The sequence below is a fragment of the Gymnoscopelus microlampas genome, assembly GCF_963454915.1.
Source record: "Gymnoscopelus microlampas genome assembly, chromosome: 7".
Lineage (NCBI taxonomy): Eukaryota > Metazoa > Chordata > Actinopteri > Myctophiformes > Myctophidae > Gymnoscopelus > Gymnoscopelus microlampas.
This window is the reverse complement of record NC_139944.1, coordinates 32,281,080-32,304,500: the sequence shown is the minus strand read 5'-3', so window position 1 is coordinate 32,304,500 and position 23,421 is coordinate 32,281,080. Positions and strand designations below refer to the sequence as shown.

Here is a 23,421-nt window from a genome sequence, read left to right as displayed (position 1 = left end):
CATGCGTCTCACTAGCCAATCAGAGCACACTCTTTCAACGTATTGTCACGTGTCACGTGAGGCTTGACCAATGTTAGCTTGGCCGAGGGGGGGGGGGGGGCGGAAAGTGAAAACATAGTCTCCTGGCGGAGACAATAAATAGGTAAGACAGGATTAATCAGGAACAGTACTGGCTCCGAGGAGCACATTTTCTAGTTATCTGTGGAACTATTTGCTAAACTTTGCGCCGGTTCACCCGTTTCACCAAAATATGGCCCATAACAGGATTTTACTGTGTAGTATTCAGCTTCATTACATTTGCACCTGCCCGGACAACAGCATCATTAGCATCTACTTTATAGTTGGATCTCACACCAAAGTAAATTTCAGTTTGTGTACATGTTTTGTATGTGGATTGATGACACATTGCAGTTACATTTAATTTAACCAAAAATGTGTCTGTTGATCAGATATATGATCAGAGACTCAATATGATATAATGTAATCTGATGAGTGATCTGGAAGGTTACTGGTTCAAATCTTCAAACCAGATGGGATTGTCTGGGCAGGGAACGTGAATAATGTCCTGCCCTTTCTCAATAACTATTGATGGTGCACTTGAGCAGACAACAGACTATTATTGGGTACTAGAACAGCTCCCAGGTGTGACTGCGTGTACTCGGCATCTCGCAGGTGTGGTTGCGTGTACCTGTATGAATGTAAAGCAGAGCACTGCTGGAAAAAGACCATGCAAACACAGCAAAGGTTCCCTGCATAAATATAAAGTATAATAAATATAGCAACGGATGGAAGAACACAACCATAGAGTTGGGCGTGCCTACTGTATGCAGTGCACTAATGCACATGGGCAGGATACTGTAGATGTTGGGGTAAGTACCAAGCATGCTCCACACGTACAAAAGCCTGCACAAATACATAGAAGCACACACACAAACACAGCTGCACAAACACAGCTGCACAACTACTGTACGGCACACATATCACTTTCTGATACTTAATGCAGTTGGGATCACACACACACGTCTGATCTCTTCTAGATCATGTGACAAGCAATCATTACATGCAAAGCCCAGGTTTTACTTTGTCGTACAACGGTCCGCACACCGAAAATAGCCAATCTACAATGTGACATGTTGTGAATTGGCCATTTTCGCCACACAACACTGACATAGTATAAAACAAGCAATACAGTGCAACGGTCAAAGCCCTCGCACCCAGAAAATAACACTATGATCCTACAGTAGGTAAACATCATGCAAGGAATAACACTAAAATATGGGAGCTAAGCAAAGCTGTATTTATCTGTATTCTAACTTTAACAGCAAACATCACAAAACCAAGATAGCCCTCTTTTATCAGGCTTTTATCGAATCAAATCTCATATTTTCTCTTGTGTCATAATTTGGTAACCTGTCTCTGGAGAGCAAACATTATGTAAATCAAATTGTCAATTGGCACAGTAAGCTTATATAGTAGTTCAGTCTCAAGATTGTTTCCATCCTTTACACAGTGCATGTCATCCCCTTTACTCTGGCAGCCGGTTTTTGGCCCTGGAAAAATAAACAATATAGAAATTCATTTTGTACCTGCAGCCAGTGTACTTCTGAACAAAGATACTACAAGTAGATGCACCTCGCCAGGCATGGCACTTAAACTCAGAGTGGGTGAGCTAGTAAGTGCATGTAAAAGCACTTGTCATGACCTTATTCTTAGTATGTTTTAACATATTTGTTTTGCTTTGATGTCTGCAATCTGTATTGTTGTGATGTCTTGCTTTTAACTGGATTGCCGTATCTCTTTTCTGCAAAACAAATTTACCCTCGGTACGAATAAAGAACCTTGAACCTTGAATCTTGAACATTTCATACAAATGCAAATACCTTGGGAATATGGATGTAGAAACAAACCCTGCATGTATCCTTAACCGCTGATCTATTGTCTGAAATAAAAGAAAGTGAAAATGCTAATCTGGCACCTTGTAAAGTATTTCATCTCCCTGTAGTCACAACCAGCAGACATAGTTAACCACATTAACTCTGGCCTCCCTATTTTCTTTTTACATTTTTAAGTATATACTGTATGGCTTAGGTGGTTCAAGCAGGATGTTAATGTTGTTCATGTAGAGCAAATGGCAATAATGGCAAAAGTATTTGATAAAACAACAAAAGCTGGACCACAACATCTATAGTCTCTCAGGGTTACCATGTCTGTACTCTGTAGTCGCGCCAGCGAAAATAGCTGAGGCAAGGTTGTTAATGAAATACTGTCGCACATTGACTGGTTGCCTCTGAGGCAACGAGTCAGGATTTTACCCACGTTCCTCAGTCTGTTTGCAGTACGGAGGTTGTGTGATGTGCTGCCTGACTGCAGAGAGGCGCTCGGGGGGGGGGGGGGGGGGGGGGGGGGGGGGGGGTGAGGGGGGCGGGGGGGCATTGCACGGTAGAGGGGGTCCCTGCTGTGGATTCACTCTCTCACCCGCAGCGCACCGACAGCGCATGGTGTTTATAGTTTATTAAGATCCCCATTAGCTGCCACACATAGCAGCACATACTTTTCCTGCAGGTCCACAAATAGGCGTGCCTGTCTATCTACCTTACAATTGGAATCCACAGTCGAATGTTTGCGTGTGTGTAAGTTGCATCACTGTTGCCAGATTGCGCGCGAGCAACAAGCAACCAGCTTGATGCAAAAACACTGCGCTGCGCACTGCGCATGCGTCGACGCACTTTCCCTAACCAATTACACGCCACTTCACGCTTACAACTCCTGGACATGGCAACCCCGGCAACCCCGCCCCCCATCCAAATACTGTCGGTCTGACTCTTTGGGAGGGTTGAACGCAGCGCACGCCGTCTCGCTGGGCTGAGTGTGCTGCTTCATCAATCTGTGCCGCACATTCTGGTCCTGCAAGAGCCTGTGTGAATACATAGATAGATGAACGGGTGAAATTTGTCCGTCTCTCAGTTTGCTTTCGTTTTCGGTTTGCGTCTGGAAACACTGTTGCTCTCGCTTTTGGTTTGCGTGTCCAAAACATCTACAGCCTACTACACGAAAGCCTCGCGCCAGCGACTAGACGGAAGGGTCGCGTAGCGACCCGCACCTCTAGTTTTGTATAAAGGTATCTGTGAAGTATCCACAACCCTGTGCCAGGGCTTGTGCTACATGCATTTCGTGACCAGCCACATGTTTATAAGAATGTCCAGTTAAGCATGTCAAATCTCTACTGCATTAAATATGGCGGTTATGAAGGGCAAGATGCTTTAACTGTGTTGTGTGCTGAACCTTCCATCTCCTGCTCACTCTGTGTCACATTCCGCGTATGCTGCTATTGGTGAGGACATTGTGAGCTTGTAGAACTGCTATTTTCAGAATGCGTCGATGCCATAAGACAAAGTAAAAGAGGTAGGGAAGTTTGCGCTCTAAACTCAAGGCTTACTAGGGCTGAAAACAGGTGCGAGAGGCCTTTTCAGCCAAAAGTGAGGCTCTTTAGATGCAAAACATAGTCCTGTAAAGGACTATTTTTACCAGCTTGCAAAGCACGCTGGTCTAAGAAGAGAGAAGAGTCTAGTCAACACTTTCTCAACACTATTTCATCATTGGCTGTCCTTTAAGCCAATGGGGATACTTTCCCATACTCTGAAGGGCGGTCTCGTCCTCCCAAGCTATGACACTCCTCTCGCCTCTAAGGCAGTGTTGCCAGATTCTGCGAGAGAAATAAGCAACAGGTCTAAGCCAATGGGGAGCCACTAGCAGTGTTGCCAGATTCTGCGAGACAAATCAGAGAAAACAGAAAGCAAGCTGGTATACATGACTGAGTCATGTCTTGTTTGCATCTGAAGAGCCTCATAAGACAAAGTATAAATGACTTATTGTCAAAGCCAGACTACAGGCTGTTACGAAACAGGTACAACATGACTCTATGGTACCCTGATAAGCATCAGCCACAATATGTTCTGCACCCTGTTTCAAACAGTATCACCCTCTACAATCTGTTGCACATGGTGTAAATTGCTATATATGAATATAAGGGCTTTTATACGGCTAGTTATGACTGTATTGTTGACCTGGTTGCAGGAACTGTCAGGGATGTTAGCTGTGAGCTTGTAGATCTGCCATTTTCACCAAATGGTTGCCTATTTTCGCAGAAAGTGTGCGTGTATGTGTGTGTGTGTGTGTGTGTGTGTGTGTGTGTGTGTGTGTGTGTGTGTGTGTGTGTGTGTGTGTGTGTGTGTGTGTGTGTGTGTGTGTGTGTGTGTGTGTGTGTGTGTGTGTGTGTGTGTGTCCATCTCATCTGTGGTGCCCCCTATGGACAGAAGTGAAAGCGCTTTTGGAGGTGTGGTATATACTGTAGAGGCCCTGGAGCCCAATTCAAGTTTTGGGGTTTAATGGTTTATTGGACTATGCGTTCATGATTTTTGATTTTTTTTTTTTTTGTCAAATAGGTCCCTCCCACAAAATGTGGAAGCCAAGGTTCAAGTTTAATCTAAATGATACCTCACAGGCCTACACTTTTCCTGAGAGTGATCTCTCTCTCTCTCTCTCTCTCTCTCTCTCTCTCTCTCTCTCTCTCCTGGCATGCTTTTTAATTAACATCGACAAGGCATTGACAATGCCTTGATAATATAATAATAATTTGTGGAATTTGTGTCCTTCTTAAAGTATTTGAGCAAATCAGTTGTGTTGTGACAGGGTAGGGTGGGTTGTTATACAGTAAATAGCCTTATTTAGTAAAAGACCATTATTTTACCAGCTCAACTAAGCAAAGAGAAATGACAGCCCATTATTACTTTAAGACATGATGGTCAGTCAACCCGGAAAATGTCAAGAAAGCTTCTTCAAGTGCAGTCACAAAAACCCATCAAGCGCTATGATTAGACTGGCTCTCATGGGGACCGCCACAGCAAAGGAAGATCCAGAGAGTTACATCTGCCGCAGAATTACAGCACAGTACCAGCCTCAGAAATCACCAATTAACTGCACCTTGGATTACAGCCCAAAACAAAAGCTTCACAGAGTTCAAGTAACACACATCTGCGTGTAATTAGTTACTGTCCATCACTGATGGACAGTCTCTGAATGCCTGAATGTGATGTTCCCAACTTCCCATTGTCAGTCATTTATTTAGCAAGGCATAATTAACCACATGGACCCTAGTGTCCCTTTTCTGGACATGGCATAATAGGCAAACCATCGATGAAAATAGCCAATCTTCAAGCTCACAACGAATCGTATTGCAACGTGTTGCGTACTTGTGAGCTTATAGATCAGCTACTTTCACTGGAGATTTGGTGAAAAAAAGGAGGGGACCGACTGGCTGCCACAGCATTCTGCAGTGATATACTATTCTATGGTTGCGTTTAGTGGGAACATCGTCCTGTTTTTCAACAGGACGATGACCCAAAATACACCTCCAGGTTTTATTGACTACCTTACAAAGCTGGCTGAAGAGCAATGTTGCCAGGGGCTACTTAGAAGAATATAAAATATATACTTTGTTGATCGAGGCCCGCCAGGGGTCTATACTTGGTCCTTTCCTTTTTTCCCTCTACACCACATCTCTTTGTTAAATAGCCAATCGAAGGTCATGTGGTTAAAAACAGGTTAGAAAAAGATGAGAGACAAGACGACAGTAAAAGAGAGGCACATGGTGGATTCAATGTGTTAGTGGGTCAACAGGTTTGTATGATCATCTACAGAAAGTTATGGGACCCTTTATCGTATGATTTCTATGATTAGACTGCAGCAGCGCCTGCGTCCGCACCAGGTGCACCAAGACCACTGAGCTGGAAGTAATTGCCATTTCTTTGTTGTAAAATAAGCAAGAAACTCAATTGTATAACGTGAAACGATGAGCCAAATTACCTTCATAAAACAACAACTACATTCCGTAACAGCTGTTGAAAGAGTGGAAGCACCGACCTGGTTCACAGTGCCCTGTGCCTCCTCCCACTCTCTCTCACCTTTCCATTGACGTCTCCATCTCCACTCACGTCTCTCTCTCCCCTCTGCACTCACCATTAGACTCTCTCTCTCCCTTCTCCATTGACGCCACTCTTTCCCCTCTCCATTGATGCCTCTCTCTCCCCTCTCCATTGACACCTCTCTCTCCCCTCTCTATTGACGCTTCTCTCTACCCTTCTCCCTACATATAGGCCTAAATGTTTTGCTGCGGCTATGCAGCTACTGTAGCTCCTTAGGCACCAGTGTGGAACTCAGAGAAAACACTGTGCCGGCTGCCAGGTAGTTTTACTACCCAAGCCAATACTAATGTTCAGTGCAGAAAAGCCAGGCACCTATACAGTGAATGTTTCCAAGTACTTTCCATAGTTGGACCCACTAAGATCTATATGCACCAACAAAAATGGACCTTGGTCATCGTGGCTAGTTTCATTCTGCTCACCCCTCCACAACAGAATATTATTCTGCTTCATATGCTGCTATAGAAAAAAAAACGAATAAAAAAGATAAAGAGGGGCTATAATGCTTATTTCCAGCCATAGGGGGGGACCGTGTAATCACATAAAGTTGTTCCATAAGCAACAGAACAGAGAGGTTCCTCCATTTTTTATAAGAATCCTGGCGTTTTTTGGTACGCACTTCAGACAATGTGTGTTAGATGGGGTAACTGTTTCAGTTCATTTCACAGTAAATAATGGAGTCAGACAGGGAGGAATTCTATCTCCTTTGCTTTTTAATTTGTATATGGATGACCTGTCAACCACCTGATGTATGCAGATGATTTGGTGACAATATGGCTCAGACTGTGACATCATTTACAATGCAAAGAAGAGTAACATCATGATTATAAGAAGTAGGGAAGACAATAAACTGTAATTTCCTGTCTTTTTTATGTCTAGTACTGCTCTTAAGGTCAGTGATGAAGTCAAGTAAATTACTTAGGCCATTATTTGACAAATTACCTATCTGATGATAGGAATATCTACAGGCGACGTAGAATGTTATATGCACAAACTAACATGATTGTTCGTGAGTTTAGTATGTGTTCAGCTTCTGTGAAGTGTACACTATTCAAAGCTTTTTGCACACCTATGTATACTGCCCACTTGTGGCGCGCTACAGAAAGAGCAGTATGCAGAAACTCCATGTGGCTTTAGGCTTATAATGATGGCATGAGACTGCTGCTTAAAGTGCCATAATGCAGCAGTGCAAGCCAAATGTTTGTCAATATCGGTGTATCCACCTGCTCCGCTGTGATGTGGAACCTCATGCACAAATATATGTGTATGCTGTCTGATACTGCCAACAGCATCATTTTAATTCTGACTAACCCTGTAGGTGAGGTTTGTCTCTAAACTGTGGAACCATTCAGTTCAGTTTATTTTTTAGCACTTTTGGACAATACATGTCGAAGATGCCGAAAAAAGGGGACAGGGAGAAGCATAATGCTTATCGAGCCCTACCCCTGGTTCAGTTTGCATAATAATAATAAAATTGTCAGTGTTTACAGTACACTTCAAGAATACACCAATTGAAATGGTGTTTTTGCACACATACATACAGCATACCCTCCCACACATGTGACCCTCGCTCTCTCTCAAGCACACTCACAACTCTCTCTCTCTCATGTGAGAGTCAATATAGCAAAGAGCTATACGGAGCACGAGTGTCACTGTGGAATGGGCGGTGCAGGTCCATTGGCGTGTAAGCCTGTATATGAATTTACGATTTTATGTGTACTATGTCCACCTTTGTTTGTCTTTGTATGTTTTGTTTTATGTCGCTATGGACCATGAGTCCTTAATAAAGTTTGATTGATTGATTGATTGATTATATATGACAAAGAGAAAAAAAAGCATAATAGCATAAAGTTACAACAAGGGACAGATTCAGAAGCGGGTAAATCTCCCTGTCAATGTGGTTTGCTAACAACGTTATCACTGGAACTACAGTGAACAGGGGTGTCCCCTTGAAGGGGGACTTCTCTTGTAAGCATGACATCTGGCTCCACTAAACATCTGACTAAGCAGATCGGCCCGGCAGGCCTGGCATGACAGCAGATGAGGAAGCTGGGAGGTGTGCGCGAGCGTGTGTGTGTGTGTGCGTGCTTCACTGTTCAAGCTGTCACTTTAGCATGGAACAGAGCCCTTTCACTGGATCCTGAGTGCCAGGCTCCCTGACGACTGTTGCCGCCCCCATCGGAGCCAAGCGATGTCTTCTGTGGGGGAGGTGCAGGATTGCAGAGCCTTTCTCCCTCTTTCAGCACTCACACTGTCATCACCATCTCACACAATCTTGTTGTCTCTCTGCAGGTCATTTTCTCTTCTATTTCCTATTCTCTCTCTCTCTCTCTCTCTCTCTCTCTCTCTCTCTCTCTCTCTCTCTCTCTCTCTCTCTCTCTCTCTCTCTCTCTCTCTCTCTCTCTCTCTCTCTCTCTCTCTCTCTCTCTCTCTCTCTCTCTCTCTCTCTCTCTCTCTCTCTCTCTCTCTCTCTCTCTCTCTCTCTCTCTCTCTCTCTCTCTCTCTCTCAGAACATTTGTAAGACGGGAGATTACAGAGAATAGCTTTGTAAATGAGAGAATACCAGTGTTGTAACCTGCTACACCTCCTACAATGATTAGTCCTAAAGGTGGAATAAGTAAAAACCTCAATGCAACATGAAAAAGGGGAGTTTGGCCAATGTTGAGGAACAGGCAAAGCGATAAACAGTATCGCCATAGTCGAGCTGCGACAGGAAAAGGCCTGTGACCAGCTTTTAACGAGAGGCAGGGGAAAATTAGGACTTAATTCTGTAAAAGAAGCTCAATTTGAATTTAAGCTTCTTTGCCAAATAATCAATGTGGTGTTAAAAATATAACTTGGTGTCCAACCAAATCCCAAGATATTTGTAAAGCTCAACCCATTCAATGAATAATCCATCCAGAGTGGTCATGTTTGAGAGGAGAGTGACTACACTATTTGGGGCAAGTAGCATAGGCTTGTTTTTTTGGTCATTTAATAGCAGTTTGCTAATTAAGAATTTGTGCTGCAGACAGACAAAATCGGAGGCCAGCGATCAGCGATCTCCATGTGGAGCAGACAGATAATGGACAAGGACTGAGTGACAGATCCGACCGCTATGCACATATACTGTATGGTCATGTCCATATATTGTACCAACCGACTTCAAAAGCACTCGAGGGAGTGAGGTGCCGGCCGTCAAGTAGTTTGGATATCCAGTTGTCCAGAACCGCCAATCTAACCAATATGCCCATGGGCATTTCAATATATGGGAATATACTGATGACATCAGGGATCTTCAAATATGGGCATAAAATGGACATGGGCTGACAGATACGGAGATCTCCATATATGGGCATAAAAGGGACACAGTATAAACAGACATCTCCGTATATGGGCACAAAAGGGAGACAGACAGACGGGTACAACGGGTACTCTGACAAAACCCCCGACATTATGACTCAGACACATTGGTCGGATCGGCGGTTCGATGTACTGTAGGTGTAAGGGCCGCGTAGCACAGCCAAACACACACATTGTGTGCGTGCGTGTGTGTGTGTTAAGTCTCTGTTTTTTTCTGTCATTCTCTCGTTCTGAGCACAGCTCTCCTGGCTCCTCTCTCTGTACCCTTCCGTCTCCAGGGCCTCTTGCTCATCCTCCACCTCCACAAAGTCACACAATTGTACCTATTCTAACCTGACATCATTTTCTATCATTAAAAGAACATCTTCTCCATATATGGGTCCTTACTAATGCTTCCTATACATCCACACTCTCAGAGGTGGGACTCTCTCGAAAATGTACCAATGATATCATCGGTGGTCATTTCAAACTTTTTATCTTCTTTCACGGCGTGGCTCTACAAGAGTCTGGCTGTCTACAAGAGGGTCGGTCTGTCTGTCCGTCTTCCTGATAATTTTTACTTCTTCATGTTTTATACTTTTAGAAATATTTAATTTTATATTTTTTATAATGGAAGTCAATGCTCTGATCAGGCTGAAACCTTGCCCACATTTTGAGCATCATAGGTATGTCATAGATGACATCGAAGTCCGAGATTAACATTGGAGCCACGCCATTCCTGAGATCCACATGATTACATTTTTTGTTATTGATGGAAATAAGTACAATTGATTACTTCTATTTGACCGTGCTGTCTTTCGAGGAAGAGAAAGGTTGAAGTTTCCATTAGCTTGGAAACCCCACTGATGATATTGGTTATGTTATAGGTTTTGAGCCCGGGCCCTGTAAGAGGTGGGCACATGAGTAGCGTGGAGTGAATACAAAAAATAAGTCAAAAACTATGTTGTGTGTCATACAACAGGACATTCATTTATGAAAAGGATGAAATATGGAGATACAAGATTTCTGTCTGACAGCAACAAGATGGTGCCAAAATGGCACCATCTCTGTGCCATTATGGCTAAAAAATGGGGCCATAATGAGCGCTAATGAGGACCAATTATATTAAGATATATGAAGATTAAAATGGATAGTCACAGAACATTCAGACGTTTTTCCTTTCTCCTTACTGTTTTGTTCCTCTGATAAGAGCTTTCTCGCCCAACAGCCACTACACTCACTGTGCTCTTAAGGGCCCCAACGCTCACTAGGGCTGTCACCATTATGACATTTTATTTGATGATTCATTGTCACTCAAATAATTGCGATTAACAATTTAATTGAGTCTGTCATTGAACATTGGAACATTGTGAATATGAATTACATTTCTGTTTGGCTTTTATGCGTCGTAAAGAAAAATTGCGCAGGGCATATATGATAAATAACACATTTAATTACTTTATACTTAAAAGGATACCTGGCTAATAAGCCAAATATGCCTTAATACATTAAAATTGCCCTCTATAACTAAAATATATTTTTTTACCTTAAATATTTATTTTATTTTATAAACAGTTCATCTCTCTCAATATAGGCAATGCCCGTGGCAAGTTGATGATGTAATTTGTCCACGTGTGGTCTAGCCCTATGGAATTTATGGAATGCATGTGCAAAAAAAAACATTTAAAATATCTATTTGATGCTCATATTAACCTTAGAAAGTATTAAGTAGTTTTTTATTTTCAGATGCATTCCATAAATTCCTTAGGGCTGGACCACACATGGGCAAATGACATCATTGGCCCTATTGAGTGAAGAATGAACTATTTCTAAAATAAATAAAATATTTAAGATGTATTTTTTTTGTTATAGAGGGCAATTATAATGTATTAATGCATATTTGGCTTATTAGCCAGGGATCCTTTTAAATAAAAACTATAACAATAATAGTGGAAATAGCTGATCTACAGATCTTGTAGATCAGCTATTTCCACTATTTTTTTTAATGTTTGAAAATATATGAACATTTTTAACTTGGAAATGATTATGACGAAGAAGTGATTATCTCAAATAATTGCGATTAGGCGATTGTGCAATAATGGTGACTGGCCTATCGCTCACCAACAGTGACCATATAGATATATCTTTGCAGTCGCACACTTACGTTTGACAATACAAGGTAACTTTCCATTGACCCCCCCTGCCCATCCCTCACTACACACTCTATGTCCACCAGAGCAGAAAAAAAGAAAAGCACATCCATTTTCTGCCTGTGAATAGAACTTGAGAAGGGAAGCACTTATCATCCATGAGGGATAAGTAGACCTGCACCCTGAATAACCTCCTTTGCAGATGCTGGTCCTTTATGCCGTCTGAAGCCTAATTTATACTCAGACAGAGTATAAATTAATCTTCAGTGTTACGTGGAGAGAATTGTGTGAGACACCAGGTAACGACACATAGAGAATATTCTATTCTCGCTGTGGCAAGGTTTGCTAAGGGTCAAAAACAAGAATATGCCACTGGCAGAGAGAGAAGCTTGAATTATACTAAGTCGTACGTATCGTCGTAGGTATCCTGCACAAAAAAACCTGTGAGCTTGTAGATCAGTTATTTTCACCATGGGACACCGTACGTTGGAATATAAATTAGGCATAAAATTCTATTCCAAGGAGCTTCAGGAAGCCACCATCGGCATCCTTCATCACGGCAACATGGGCTTGTGCAGGCACATTAAAATGTTTGTCACCAGCTATTATCTTTTAGTGCCCCATGTGACGGGCTGTTTTCAGAGTTATGGATGAGGCAATTTAATCAGCCAGCCGTTTTCTGGAGTTAACTCTGCAGTACAGCACGCATGCACTCTGATCCTCATTTGTGGAACTTTTTAAATTCAATGAACATGAGAGGATGACTTACAGAATATAACAGCAGCCACAGAAGATGACAATATAACTTATTGCATTTATCCGGCTTCCGAAAATTCTCTTCAAGGTTACACAGTGGAACTGAATTAGTTTGGAAAAGTAAAGTGTAGCGAAACTCTAGTATGTCAACCTTCAACTTTCAATGCAGAGGCTACATGTTCTGGAAGGAGACAAAGGATTGATTTTGGTATTTAATTGACTAACAATGCCTCAGGGTCATTGAATGACGGTACAGCATTTTGCTCAGCTAGAATGTATTAAAATGTGGGAAAGGTTATATCTGCATTGATAATTCTCTCAATGCTCCTGCTGGTGCTGTGTTTACAGATGTGCTAAGGATTTTACGTAGTGCCCTGACGGTATCTGAGACCACTACTCACTTGTCTGGCCTTCCAGGTACCTGCAGACGTAAGCGGCATTTGTTGGCACTCTGAATCTGGTCTTCTTTGATGCGGATTAGCCTCTGGAGAGCGAGACACCAATCCTGGGCCACAGTGGTGTTCAGGTTCTACGACACAGTAAAAACAAACACAGTAAGTAACATACACATTCAATGTCCTTACCTCATAGGGCCAAGCACAACAATGCCTGATTTATACTTGTTGGGAGCTGTCAAGCACCAGAAATAGCAAATCTATAAGTCCACAACGTGTCGCACAATTTTATCTTAAAGAAATTACGTATTGTAACACACTTCTTTAATAGCATTATTCCACTGTATTATCCTATGAATAAGTGTTGTGTGTAGACTAGAGTATAAAATTATATCAAACATCTCCTTGATACTTACTGTAATGTACTTACAATGGCAAGTGCAAAAATGCATACACTTAATGTTACTGCAAACTGTTACAACTTTGGAACACTGACATTGTTCCCTTGGCACAGATACAAGCATGCTAATTGTATTCACTGTCATACCATACCGTATATTCAACCCAGGTGCAAAGAGGTGCTTTACTAAGCACTGACGTTTTTATATACCTGTACTGTAGAAATAACACATTACAAACTCACATAAAACCACCCTGTTATACAGGGCATTATTTCAAGCCATATGGTCGAGGCATTTTTTTCCCACCTCAAATATAAGTTGTGTTCATTCAAACTACCATATCCATTACAGTGAAGCCCAACAAGTCCAATAGAATCAAACACACTTTTCAAAGTTAATGTCCTGAGCCAAAGTACAGTATTTCCCCTGTTTGTTTTGTGAAGAATTTTATTATAACCGTGTGGAGGGTGAAAATCTGCCTTTTGGAACAAAGCCAGTAATGCACCTCTTAAGAATGTGCTCGTTAAGAGTAAGGCAAAAGGGACACCACCATTAGCCACTTTAACGGTTGCGTCCCTATTTTGGTCATTATAGGCTATCTAAAAAATGGTTTAAAAGTGGTTAGATGGAGAGAGCCTCACCACTACAGGTGGCCCAACTTGAAGAGCAGCCTCTTTGATGATTTTCTTTAAGCATACTTTTGACTTAGATGGTGTATGTACTGTCATGGTGGTAATGTGCATACTTTTTCACTGGCTAGTGTTATTTACTATATCATGGTGGTAATGTGCATACTTATGCACTAGCTACTAGTGTTATGTATGTTGGTAATGTACATAGTCTGCATACATATATAAATATGTCAGTAATTTCTTTGTATTTTGAAGTTATTTGTCATATCAGCCCTGTGCAATTTTTGTTTAGGAAAGCAAAACAAATGTAATTTTTATTTAAATGTTCCAATGTGCAATGCCAAAAACACAATTTAAAATCGTTAAATTGCAATTATATTATTTGAATGAATCATCAAGTAAAATTTCATGATGGTGACTAGCCTACTCACTGCAGGAGGCGGGCAGTGCCATGTTGCCTGTGGGACACTTCCCCTCCCTGACCAAGCCCCCAGAACCGAGAGGGAGAAAATGAAGTGCAATGGACATGGTGGCCGATTCTGGTACTGCAGCTTACTACAGCTGGGGCCAGACACATGAACGAGCGAAAACGGTTTCGACCAATGGCCTCAACTCACAAGCTTGCGCACAGGGGTGACACTACTGTGCATGCGAGATGACGCGCAGAAGTCCCACATAGGCCCTGCCCGTCAAACTTTCCCAACCCGGAAGAAGGGGTAAAAAGGGAGTAACAAGCACCGCTGGGCCGTTCAGCGGGAAACTTTGCACGCACACTCCCAGTATAGGCCTAGGAAGAATCTCCACCCAATTATTTTTTTTCAAAACGGCCAGTTATAGCACCACCATGACAGGGCCGGACTGGGACCAAAATTCAGCCCTGGTATTATTTTGGTCCGAACCGGCCCACCACCCCCCGGGCCGTTTTGTCAACGGGGGGGGGGGGGGGTTTCACTGCTTCAGCCCAGCATCCCAGCCCAAACATTAACGTAACTAATAATTGGGCCGCGCGACCCGGAAATGACCGTAATAATCCTACAACAGGAGCGAAAACATAAAAAAATAAACACTTTTTTTCCCTCTTTTTTTTCCCCCCGAAAATCCGAATCCGAAAAATCTACGTTATGCATGTGCCTGAAAGAAGAGCCGGTTGAAGTGAAACCTGATGTTGAGTGACATGTACCTGGTAGATCCCCTGCAGTGTGCCCACCAGAAGAGTGACCTCCTCGACCACAGAGAGGTCATGCTGGAGCTCCTGGAGCTCCTGGTAGAGCCGTGGAGGTCCCAGGATAGCTTTACCTGAGAGGAGAGGACCAAAGACATACAAAGGCATGTACAATTTACAATTACAATTAAGCATTTAGCAGATGCTCTTAGCCAGAGTGACATACATGTGCGAGATCAGAATAAATGTCAACAAACAAGGTGAACAAGTACAGTGTGAAGAGAAAAATGTAGTGCTTCAAAGAAACTAAAATACCAGGTAAACATCAAAACAAGCATCTGTCAAAACAACATGCTACTGTATCTAAACTATTCTTTCATACAATCTAAAACATGTGAACAAGTAACCAACGTACAGTACTGTGTATCTGTGACTGTAACCAACATACGGCATGTGAGAAGAGTGAGAATGTTTATTCTACAAAAAGTGTCCAGAAGAGATTATTAGACCACTTGTTCTCAATGTCTGGTTCGGGGACCTCCACAGGGCCTTGAGTGTGTTCTAGCACACACACATCAAATGGGGGTCCGTGGTCTAAGAGCATAATGTACATACAGCACATGGAGACCCAACACACAAATCATTGCACATGCTATGTATGTACTGCATCTGTAAAGCAACTGTTCTTTTAGTCAGTTTTTCTGGTCTGCCTTTTAACCAAGCCCTTAATACTTCGAAAATAGCAAAAAATATATATCTATACACTCACAAACGTACATTTCACGTCTATAATGACCAAAATATGGAGGCCAGATTGAAAGTGGTTAAGTTTGGGATGTGTGTGATCTCTGCACTTTTGTACAAACACAGAAAAGGATTACGGTAATTCTATCTGGTATTTTTTATTCATCGAGGGAAATTTTACTGCATCTGTTTGTTTGTTGTCTACAGCAATGCCCTGCTGACCTAGCATTTGCATTCATGCAATAAATAAGGTATGGACATCAATAATTGTAGGATGGAGAAAAATGCACATTGTTCTGAAGTGCATACAATATGAAATATGCATGACATATTCACGAGGACAAAACATAAAGACACAACTGCTGCATCTGAACTAACTTGACCTATTGGAGTTGGAGAAAACAAAACTTCTGGATCTGTAGAACTCCCGGTGGCACTAATAAAGACAGTTCAATGCCTGGGGTGGATCGATCGTCATTACTTGTTGAGTTGCAAAGAGTGCATTTATGAGTCAAAATAATAGAAAATAATAATCCGATGGAGAAACTGTTATGTGGAGCTATGACGCCTTTTTCGCTGGGCAAAACAAAAGGACAGCAGGTGTCTCATTAAATGTGAAATTCAACATCGATTCAAAGCATCACACAGCCCCTCTCCCTCTCTCGCCACCAAGAATCGATAGCATCGTCTCCTCCTGCTTGCCGCTCTCCTGTCCTTCCCCTTAGTTCCCCCCTGGCCCACATCTATCCCAAGCTGCAGCAGCGCTATGGGCTCTGTGAGAAACAGTGCCTAATTACATTTGGCAGGTAGATTTTTAGCTACAGTATCTTGAAGCCGTCCGTCACTGCTGTCAACTGCGGGCGGCTACGTAATCAAGTCGGCTACTACGTAGCGGAGCTCGTCGGTAGGCTGGCTTAATGAAGCATGGCCCTGAGCTTATCTGCTGACATTTGTCTACACACCTGCGTGTGCGCACCCACACACACACACACGTGCACGGGCGCACGCGCGCACACGTACACGCACACACACACACACACACACACACCGAAAGCCGACAAAGTAACTCTGAAAGCGAGAAAGATAGTTTGTGACAGTGAGAATGAAAGAGAAAGAGACCGAGAAAGGAAGGTGGGCTGGTGTTATCCCTGTTAAAGAGCTTCATTCTAACCTTTGGGGAAGGTTTAATGGGTGCCCTGACACGGACGGCCACACACATCTGTCATCTGTGCCAGACAATCAATAGTAGAGATATCTGGATCTAAAGGGGATGTGTTGTGCGCTACAAGAACAATGACTGTCTTCCTGTTCTCCCCCACAGGGAGGGGGATTGCCTAGACTGCTGTTCAGGTTTCCCTGAGCTCCTCCTGGGAAAGGGAGGGGAGGGGGAGGGGGGGGGGGGGGTGGCGTGTGGGTCTTGCTGCCGGACGAGGCCCCGGAGGTGAATGTGCTGAGTTGTAATCCAGCGTAATCCCGTTGGTAAGGCAGGGATTGGCTTTCACACTTTTTCCACACAGACACGGCTATTCGCACCAACCGCCGGGCATGCACTCTTGCTAGCTTGCACGCTATAGCTAGCGAGGAAGCAAGCTGAGCCCAGAGGGGCCCCGCAGCTTCCCAGATCGCAGATGTCCTCTCTTTTGCTTTCTCTTTATAAAAAAGTCAGCAATCTAACACTTTGCAGGGGTGCCAGGCAACGGTATAAAGAAAAGTTATAACGAAAAAATGTGGCAGCCAGGCCTTCAAACCTGTAGCACACAAACCTGTTCTCTGATGTACTACCAAAACACAACAGAGAGGAAGCTCCTTTCTTCTGAATTCCTGTTAAACAGTAAACACCCCGGTTCTGTGTGTTCGTAACATCAAGTCAAAACCCCCAAATAAATTATTAATCCTGGCAAGCTAACTGAGCACAGCTGTACTTGTACATCCATGCCAAGCTCCACATTCCTATGCTTAATTCATAATCCGTCGAATGATGAAAACAGGCGGTCCACAAGCTCACAACGTGTCATATCGCGACACATTTTGAGCTCGTAGATCAGCTATTTTCTGGGCTATTTTTTCGACAGTGGCATGCAACGAAGTATAAAGAGGGCTATTATAGTCGCAAAGTTTCACCTGAGGCCTGCCCAGAGGAGGACTCACAGTCTTCTACTGTCCAATGCTGTCCAATACAATGATTGGGAAAGAGTGAAGATAGGGCAGTGTGTGAGCAAAACAAAAGGGACGTGGCATCGACCCAGACAGCTTGAAAGTAGGCAGAGGAAACATAATGGGGCCTTCTCTGTCACCACCTACAGTCAATGGTCTCTACAGGCACTGGTGGACAGTAAAGAAGTACATTTACTTGAGTACTGTACTTACGTACATTTTGGGGGTATTTGTACTTTACTTGAGTATTTGTATTTTGGGCTACATTTCAAATACAAATATTGTACTTTTGACTCCACTACATTTAGGAAGGGAAACAGTACATTGTGAATTAACCACCAAAGCCTTATTTCAAATAATAGTGAATTTAGCAGATCTGCAAGCATACAACGTGTGGCACTGTGGCACACTGCGAGCTTGCAGATCTGCTATTGTCACTATAATTGATGTTTTTGTACTTTGAAATATGCAGTTTGAATACTTAAGCATTTTTTAAAGCGTGTACTTTTGAATACTTAAGTATTTTTGTAAAGCAAGAATGCAGTACTTCATTTCAATTGTAGTCGCCTAATATTTGACCACAAGTACTGGGGTTGAGTACTTTGTCCACGACTGTCTACAGGATAGAGGGACAGACTGAGACGACCAGAGACAGAGAGAGAGAGAGAGATGAATAGAGACCTGCATTTCCCAAAGGGCCAGTCTTCATCAATAACGGAGGGCACAAGGGCCTGCAGGAGATGAAAAATGAGTCAATTTTGAGCCAAGCCAAGGAAACGCGGGACTTTTTTTAGGCAGGACGCCCCGCCGAATGACATCACCGGGGATGAGACTATAAATAGAGGGGGACAGCCTGTCTGAGCAGATGACTGGGGAACAGCCCCGCCGCAGATGCTCGGGGAGGCTTGTGGCCAGGCGTGATTAAGGTGACCGCTCCACTCTCATGTCAAAACCATAGAAGAAAAAAAAGCGAGACAGTTAAAAATTAACAAGGCACACAAGGCACGAAGTGCAGAATAACCCTTAAGTTCAATGTTCTGAGTGACAGAATAGAAGAAGAACTTCAAATGATCCTTCCATACCGACCAGAACCAAGTTGTGAGTACCAGTAGCACCCAAGAACGAATGATAGAGGCGTGTTCATACTTTGATGTGTTGCGCAGCGAAAATAGTTGTGCTGTGAAGTGTTGTGAGCTCGTAAGTCGGGTACTTTCAGCGCACTACACCTGCGTGCAACAAAGTATAATCAGGCTATGAGGGAGAGAACTTAATCCACTGAGAGCCCAAGCCCTCCTCAAACAGTAGCTGTTCACCTTGCATGATGCGTATAGCTCTGAAGAAGCCCCCGCCCCGGCCCCATCCCGGCACCTTTATCAAGGGAATCTCATCAAGGTCTGTGTATAACATGGGAGTTTTATGAGGGGTGGGATAAGAAGTAGTGTTTCAACCACCTGATCCCTATCTAGTCCGTACTGGCTGGCTCTCTAATTGGGGAGCCAGCGAGGATGGGAATAATCTCTGCAGATTGATGACTCTCGCTCTAGATGTGTTTGTGGTCTATCAGACAGTGAAATGAGACTGTTGGGGGATGATGCAGCACGCAGGCTTCTCTGCCCCTTCTCTCATCTCTCTCTATCTGTCTGTCTCTCTCTCTCTCTCTCTCTTTCTCACACACACACACACACACACACACACACACACACACACTCTCTCTCTTTCTGTCCATTTTCCCCCAATAAGATAAAACACCCCCAGGCAGATGAGAGCGAGTGACTGTCATCACTATTCTCTTCACAAACACACCCTCCATCAGAGTGACAGGTGGCGACGGCTGTGTCTACAGCCCAGCCTTCAGCTGGGACACTGCGGAGCAGAAACAGATTAGCCTTCGCTGAGTCAGAAAGGACCAGAAGTCAGTCCAAGTGAGGAGATTAACTAGACTAGGGAGACGACACGTGTGGGGTAAGTGAGGGATGAAACTGGATGAAGTGTAGTATATTTTGTTGCAAGTGTTCGGTCTTTAGAGCCATTAACCGTCACATGAACGGGTCCATATGGTTGCTGTCGCCACGGCATGATGGGGACTGTATTGTGTACAAAACTGAACAGAACTTCTATTTTAAGCCACAAGAGCAACATGTGCAAGATGAGATGTATGTGGTAGCAACAACAAAAATGTTGTCCCCCATTACGATATGGCTTGAAAAATGCACCGAATTAAATAGCCAATCTACAGTACAACCTTAAGCAATAATGACCAAAATAGGGATGCCAACAATTTAATATATGTTTGTGTGTGTGTGTGTGTGTGTGTGTGTGTGTGTGTGTGTGTGTGTGTGTGTGTGTGTGTGTGTGTGTGTGTGTGTGTGTGCGCATGTATGTATACTGGCCCCCAAAACCACTGTGTTATGACCTTTACAAAACGGGGAGCGTCACAACAACGCCTGCGTTCTGGCTTGGATCAGCGGGTCGCACTGCGCTTCGCATGTGAATACACAGACAGACAATTTATCCGCGCGTAAACGGCAGGCAATCTATTCTGCGCCTGCTTCAGCTGTGTCAAATCGTTGTCCTGCGCATCATGTGGAGAAAAGTTGAACACAATCCAGTTATTTTCTGCCCGGCCCGCGTGACATGAGCACCAATGCGACAGTTTGACAGGAGTGCTTGTCGCTCCGCCTGTCAGATCACCTGTGAATTACTGTGCGCAGCAGATGCTTCCTGTGTGAAAAGCCCTTTAAACCACTGTTTCCCAAACAGTGGGTCGGGACCCATGACCAATTTGTATGGGTCGCGAGTAAATATCCCCTTTTTTCCCATTTCCTACATTAAATATATATATATATATATATATTATTTCAAAGGTTTAAATCTCAAATTTTCATCAATTAAAAATAATTCCAACATTTTTCTAAAGTATTTCTTAAATAAAAACTAAAACAAAATCCATAAAAAATGTATAAATAAACATTTAAGAAGTAGTGAAAATAGCAGATTTTGACATGAGAGTGGAGCTCACAACGCGTCGCTTCGCACCGCGTTGCAAGCTTTTCAAACTATTTTCACTAGTTTGGGTCCCGCGCAAACGTCTAATTTCTTTTTTGGGTCTTGAGCTAAAACGTTTTGGGTACCTGCAGCAGAAGCACCACCAGACCTCTTGACTCCTCCGCCCGGCTGGAAGAGTGTGTCCTTGCTCTGGGAGCCCTCCTGTCCCACCTCCACTACCTGCACCTGCTGCAAGGGGGCGCTCCACTTCATGGTGTATTTGGGACCGACTGGGACCAGGCTGCTGATGTCAGGGGGCCCCCTGGTGGACAGGTGGACAAAAGCAGTGGTCCATTAACTCTTAACAACGTCTGACAACAAGCTCTGTCTGATTGTCTGACTCACAATTTTATTCATTTATTTCATGTTGGGTATGACATGAGGCTGTCCTAGGTTCATCCTGCTTTCTGTACATTTACTTTAACTCTGAAAATACATTTTAAAATAAATATATATCTACTTTATTTAAAGTATCAAACATCAATAATTGACAGAAACTTTAAGAGCTATTGTAAACGGAAATAATAATAAGGGGGAGGTTTGAGGTAGGGAAAACAACACGGTTGAAATACGCTCCCAAACTATCTCCTGCAAACAGATAGTCCCTGCACTCCCAATAGGAGGAGAAGAAACTGTGAAATTCTTTGAAATGTCACCAGGAAAGCTTTTGGGGAGCTGGAATTAGAATTAGATGAGCCATGTACAGTGCATCACCAAAGTGGTAACAGCGGATATGAGGAGTTCATTGCTATTCATGTATTCCTATAATCAGGCACACAATTGTGATCGGTTTTGTCAAATCACAGAGGGCAGACAAAGTCAAATTTGGAACACTCGAGTTTGGACAAGACATGGAGTGATGATTAAAGTAGAGCTTTGAGCGACAGTCCTTGACAGGAGCTTTGCAAAGTAGAAAACAAGAAAATCTCTCATACCTTCTCTCGAAGAAAGATGAAAGACACTGTCACAGAGGATAAATTGGAAAGGAACCAGAAATATATTCTATGTCAGTAATCTAGGACTCCTGTTTCTACAATTTTGTATGAAGCTGATAAAACTTCTGCAACCTCTCGATATGCCCCAAAGTGGCAAGTAGCTATTTCTCTTTGTCATAACATCATTGCAAAACCCAGAACTGAGCCTAGTGGCGATTTTGCACTTTACACTAGAGCCTAGTAGTGGTGAATTCTCCTCAGTATGCAGCTTGCATAGCAAAACAACAGTAGAAAGCTTCACGTTGAAACCTCAGGTTATTTTAGCATTAGCAAAACCATTTTTCGAGAGTAGGGGATAGCTTCAGCCGTTAGCTCGTTGTATACCGGCGGGACTCACTTGACATTTATGTTGGCACAGATGAGCACATCGTCAAAGAGGAAGACCTTTCTCTCCTTGGACTTCAGGACTTGGCCTCGCTCACCATACACCGTCTCAATCAGCGTCTCACAAAGCACCAGTGACCCCTGCTCCGAGCTCAGTTGCTAAAAAAAGGGACACAGCAATCAGATCAGAGCCTGAGGATGGCAGACATCACAAAGGGGCCAATCCTCCAGAGTCCAGTGCCTGGAGGACACAAGAGGACAGAGTTCAGGCCCGGTGGCGTGGCTGTCTCCCTGGGGATTTGCAGCACATCCAGGGTGGTGAAGGTCATTTTGACAAACGTGCACGTATGTGCACAGACACACACACAGGTTCTAATTCATATTAACGCCATGCACACACACACACACACACTCACGCATGCACACGCACGCACACACATACACTAGCCTTTGCAGTGAGAACATTTTTTAGTTTACAAAAGGGTCATGCATGTCCATCAACCATTAACTTTGCTTTCCAGAATAGAAGTGTGAATAGGACCTTCAGCTGAACAGGGCTGCAGGGACCTGCCTAAAGCCCGTTTCCGACACTGTTTTTGGATCGCCCTTTTGTCTGGAACCTCTCCCTCCACCAAACAGCCAAACAGCCACCACAAAGTTCCTGACAGTTTACATGGGTGGAACAAACAAACCTTTTTAGCGGTGCCAGCCGCTCTACATTTGACTCTGTCTGTGTGTCCGTCCGTCCGTCCGTCCGTCCGTATGTTTGAACACGGCAAAGAAGCAACACATGCGCCACTTCAACACACACACACACACACACACACAAGCCAATACTGCACACATGCGCACACACGAACACACGCACACACACTCACACTTGACGTCCGTATGTCCATCCGTATGTTATGTCCGTCCGTTTGAGCACAGCATTTAAACAGCTATAACTCCAGTTCGCAGCATGCTACGGAGTACAAATTTTGTACATGTACTAAAACCACCAATAGGCACGAACTGAAATTAATTAAGCCCCGCCCCCTCTGTCTTCCTATTGGCTGGCCTTTAAACAGCCGTAAGTCCAGTTTGCAGCATGCCACCAAGTCCAAATTTGGTATGTGGACTTAGACCACCACTAGGGACGAACTGTAATTACTTAAGCCCCGCCCCCTCTGTCTGCCCATTGGCTGGGCTTTAAACAGCCATTACTCCAGTTTGCAGCATGCTACCAAGTACAAATTTGGTAAGTGGACTCAGACCACCAATAGGGACGAACTGAAATTAGTTAAGCCCCGCCCCAAAGGCACCGCTTCCTTCACACAGGGTGTGATTTTTTTAACCAGAGTAAGGTAGCAACACATGAATAC

General features: G+C 43.5%; 1 protein-coding gene across 4 annotated transcripts in view; it reads right to left on the bottom strand.

Annotated features, from left to right (window-relative positions):
- arhgef10la (Rho guanine nucleotide exchange factor (GEF) 10-like a) overlaps positions 1 to 23,421 on the bottom strand; it is a 177,042-nt gene that overhangs the window by 98,254 nt on the left and 55,367 nt on the right. For all 4 annotated transcript variants that reach the window (XM_084061414.1, XM_084061413.1, XM_084061416.1 and 1 more), the window contains 4 exons: positions 22,071 to 22,216; positions 20,825 to 21,000; positions 14,814 to 14,929; positions 12,607 to 12,734 (listed from right to left, as the gene is read on the bottom strand). In XM_084061414.1, coding sequence (XP_083917540.1) covers positions 12,607 to 12,734; positions 14,814 to 14,929; positions 20,825 to 21,000; positions 22,071 to 22,216 — 566 coding nt within the window. The remainder of the gene's footprint in view (positions 1 to 12,606; positions 12,735 to 14,813; positions 14,930 to 20,824; positions 21,001 to 22,070; positions 22,217 to 23,421) is intronic.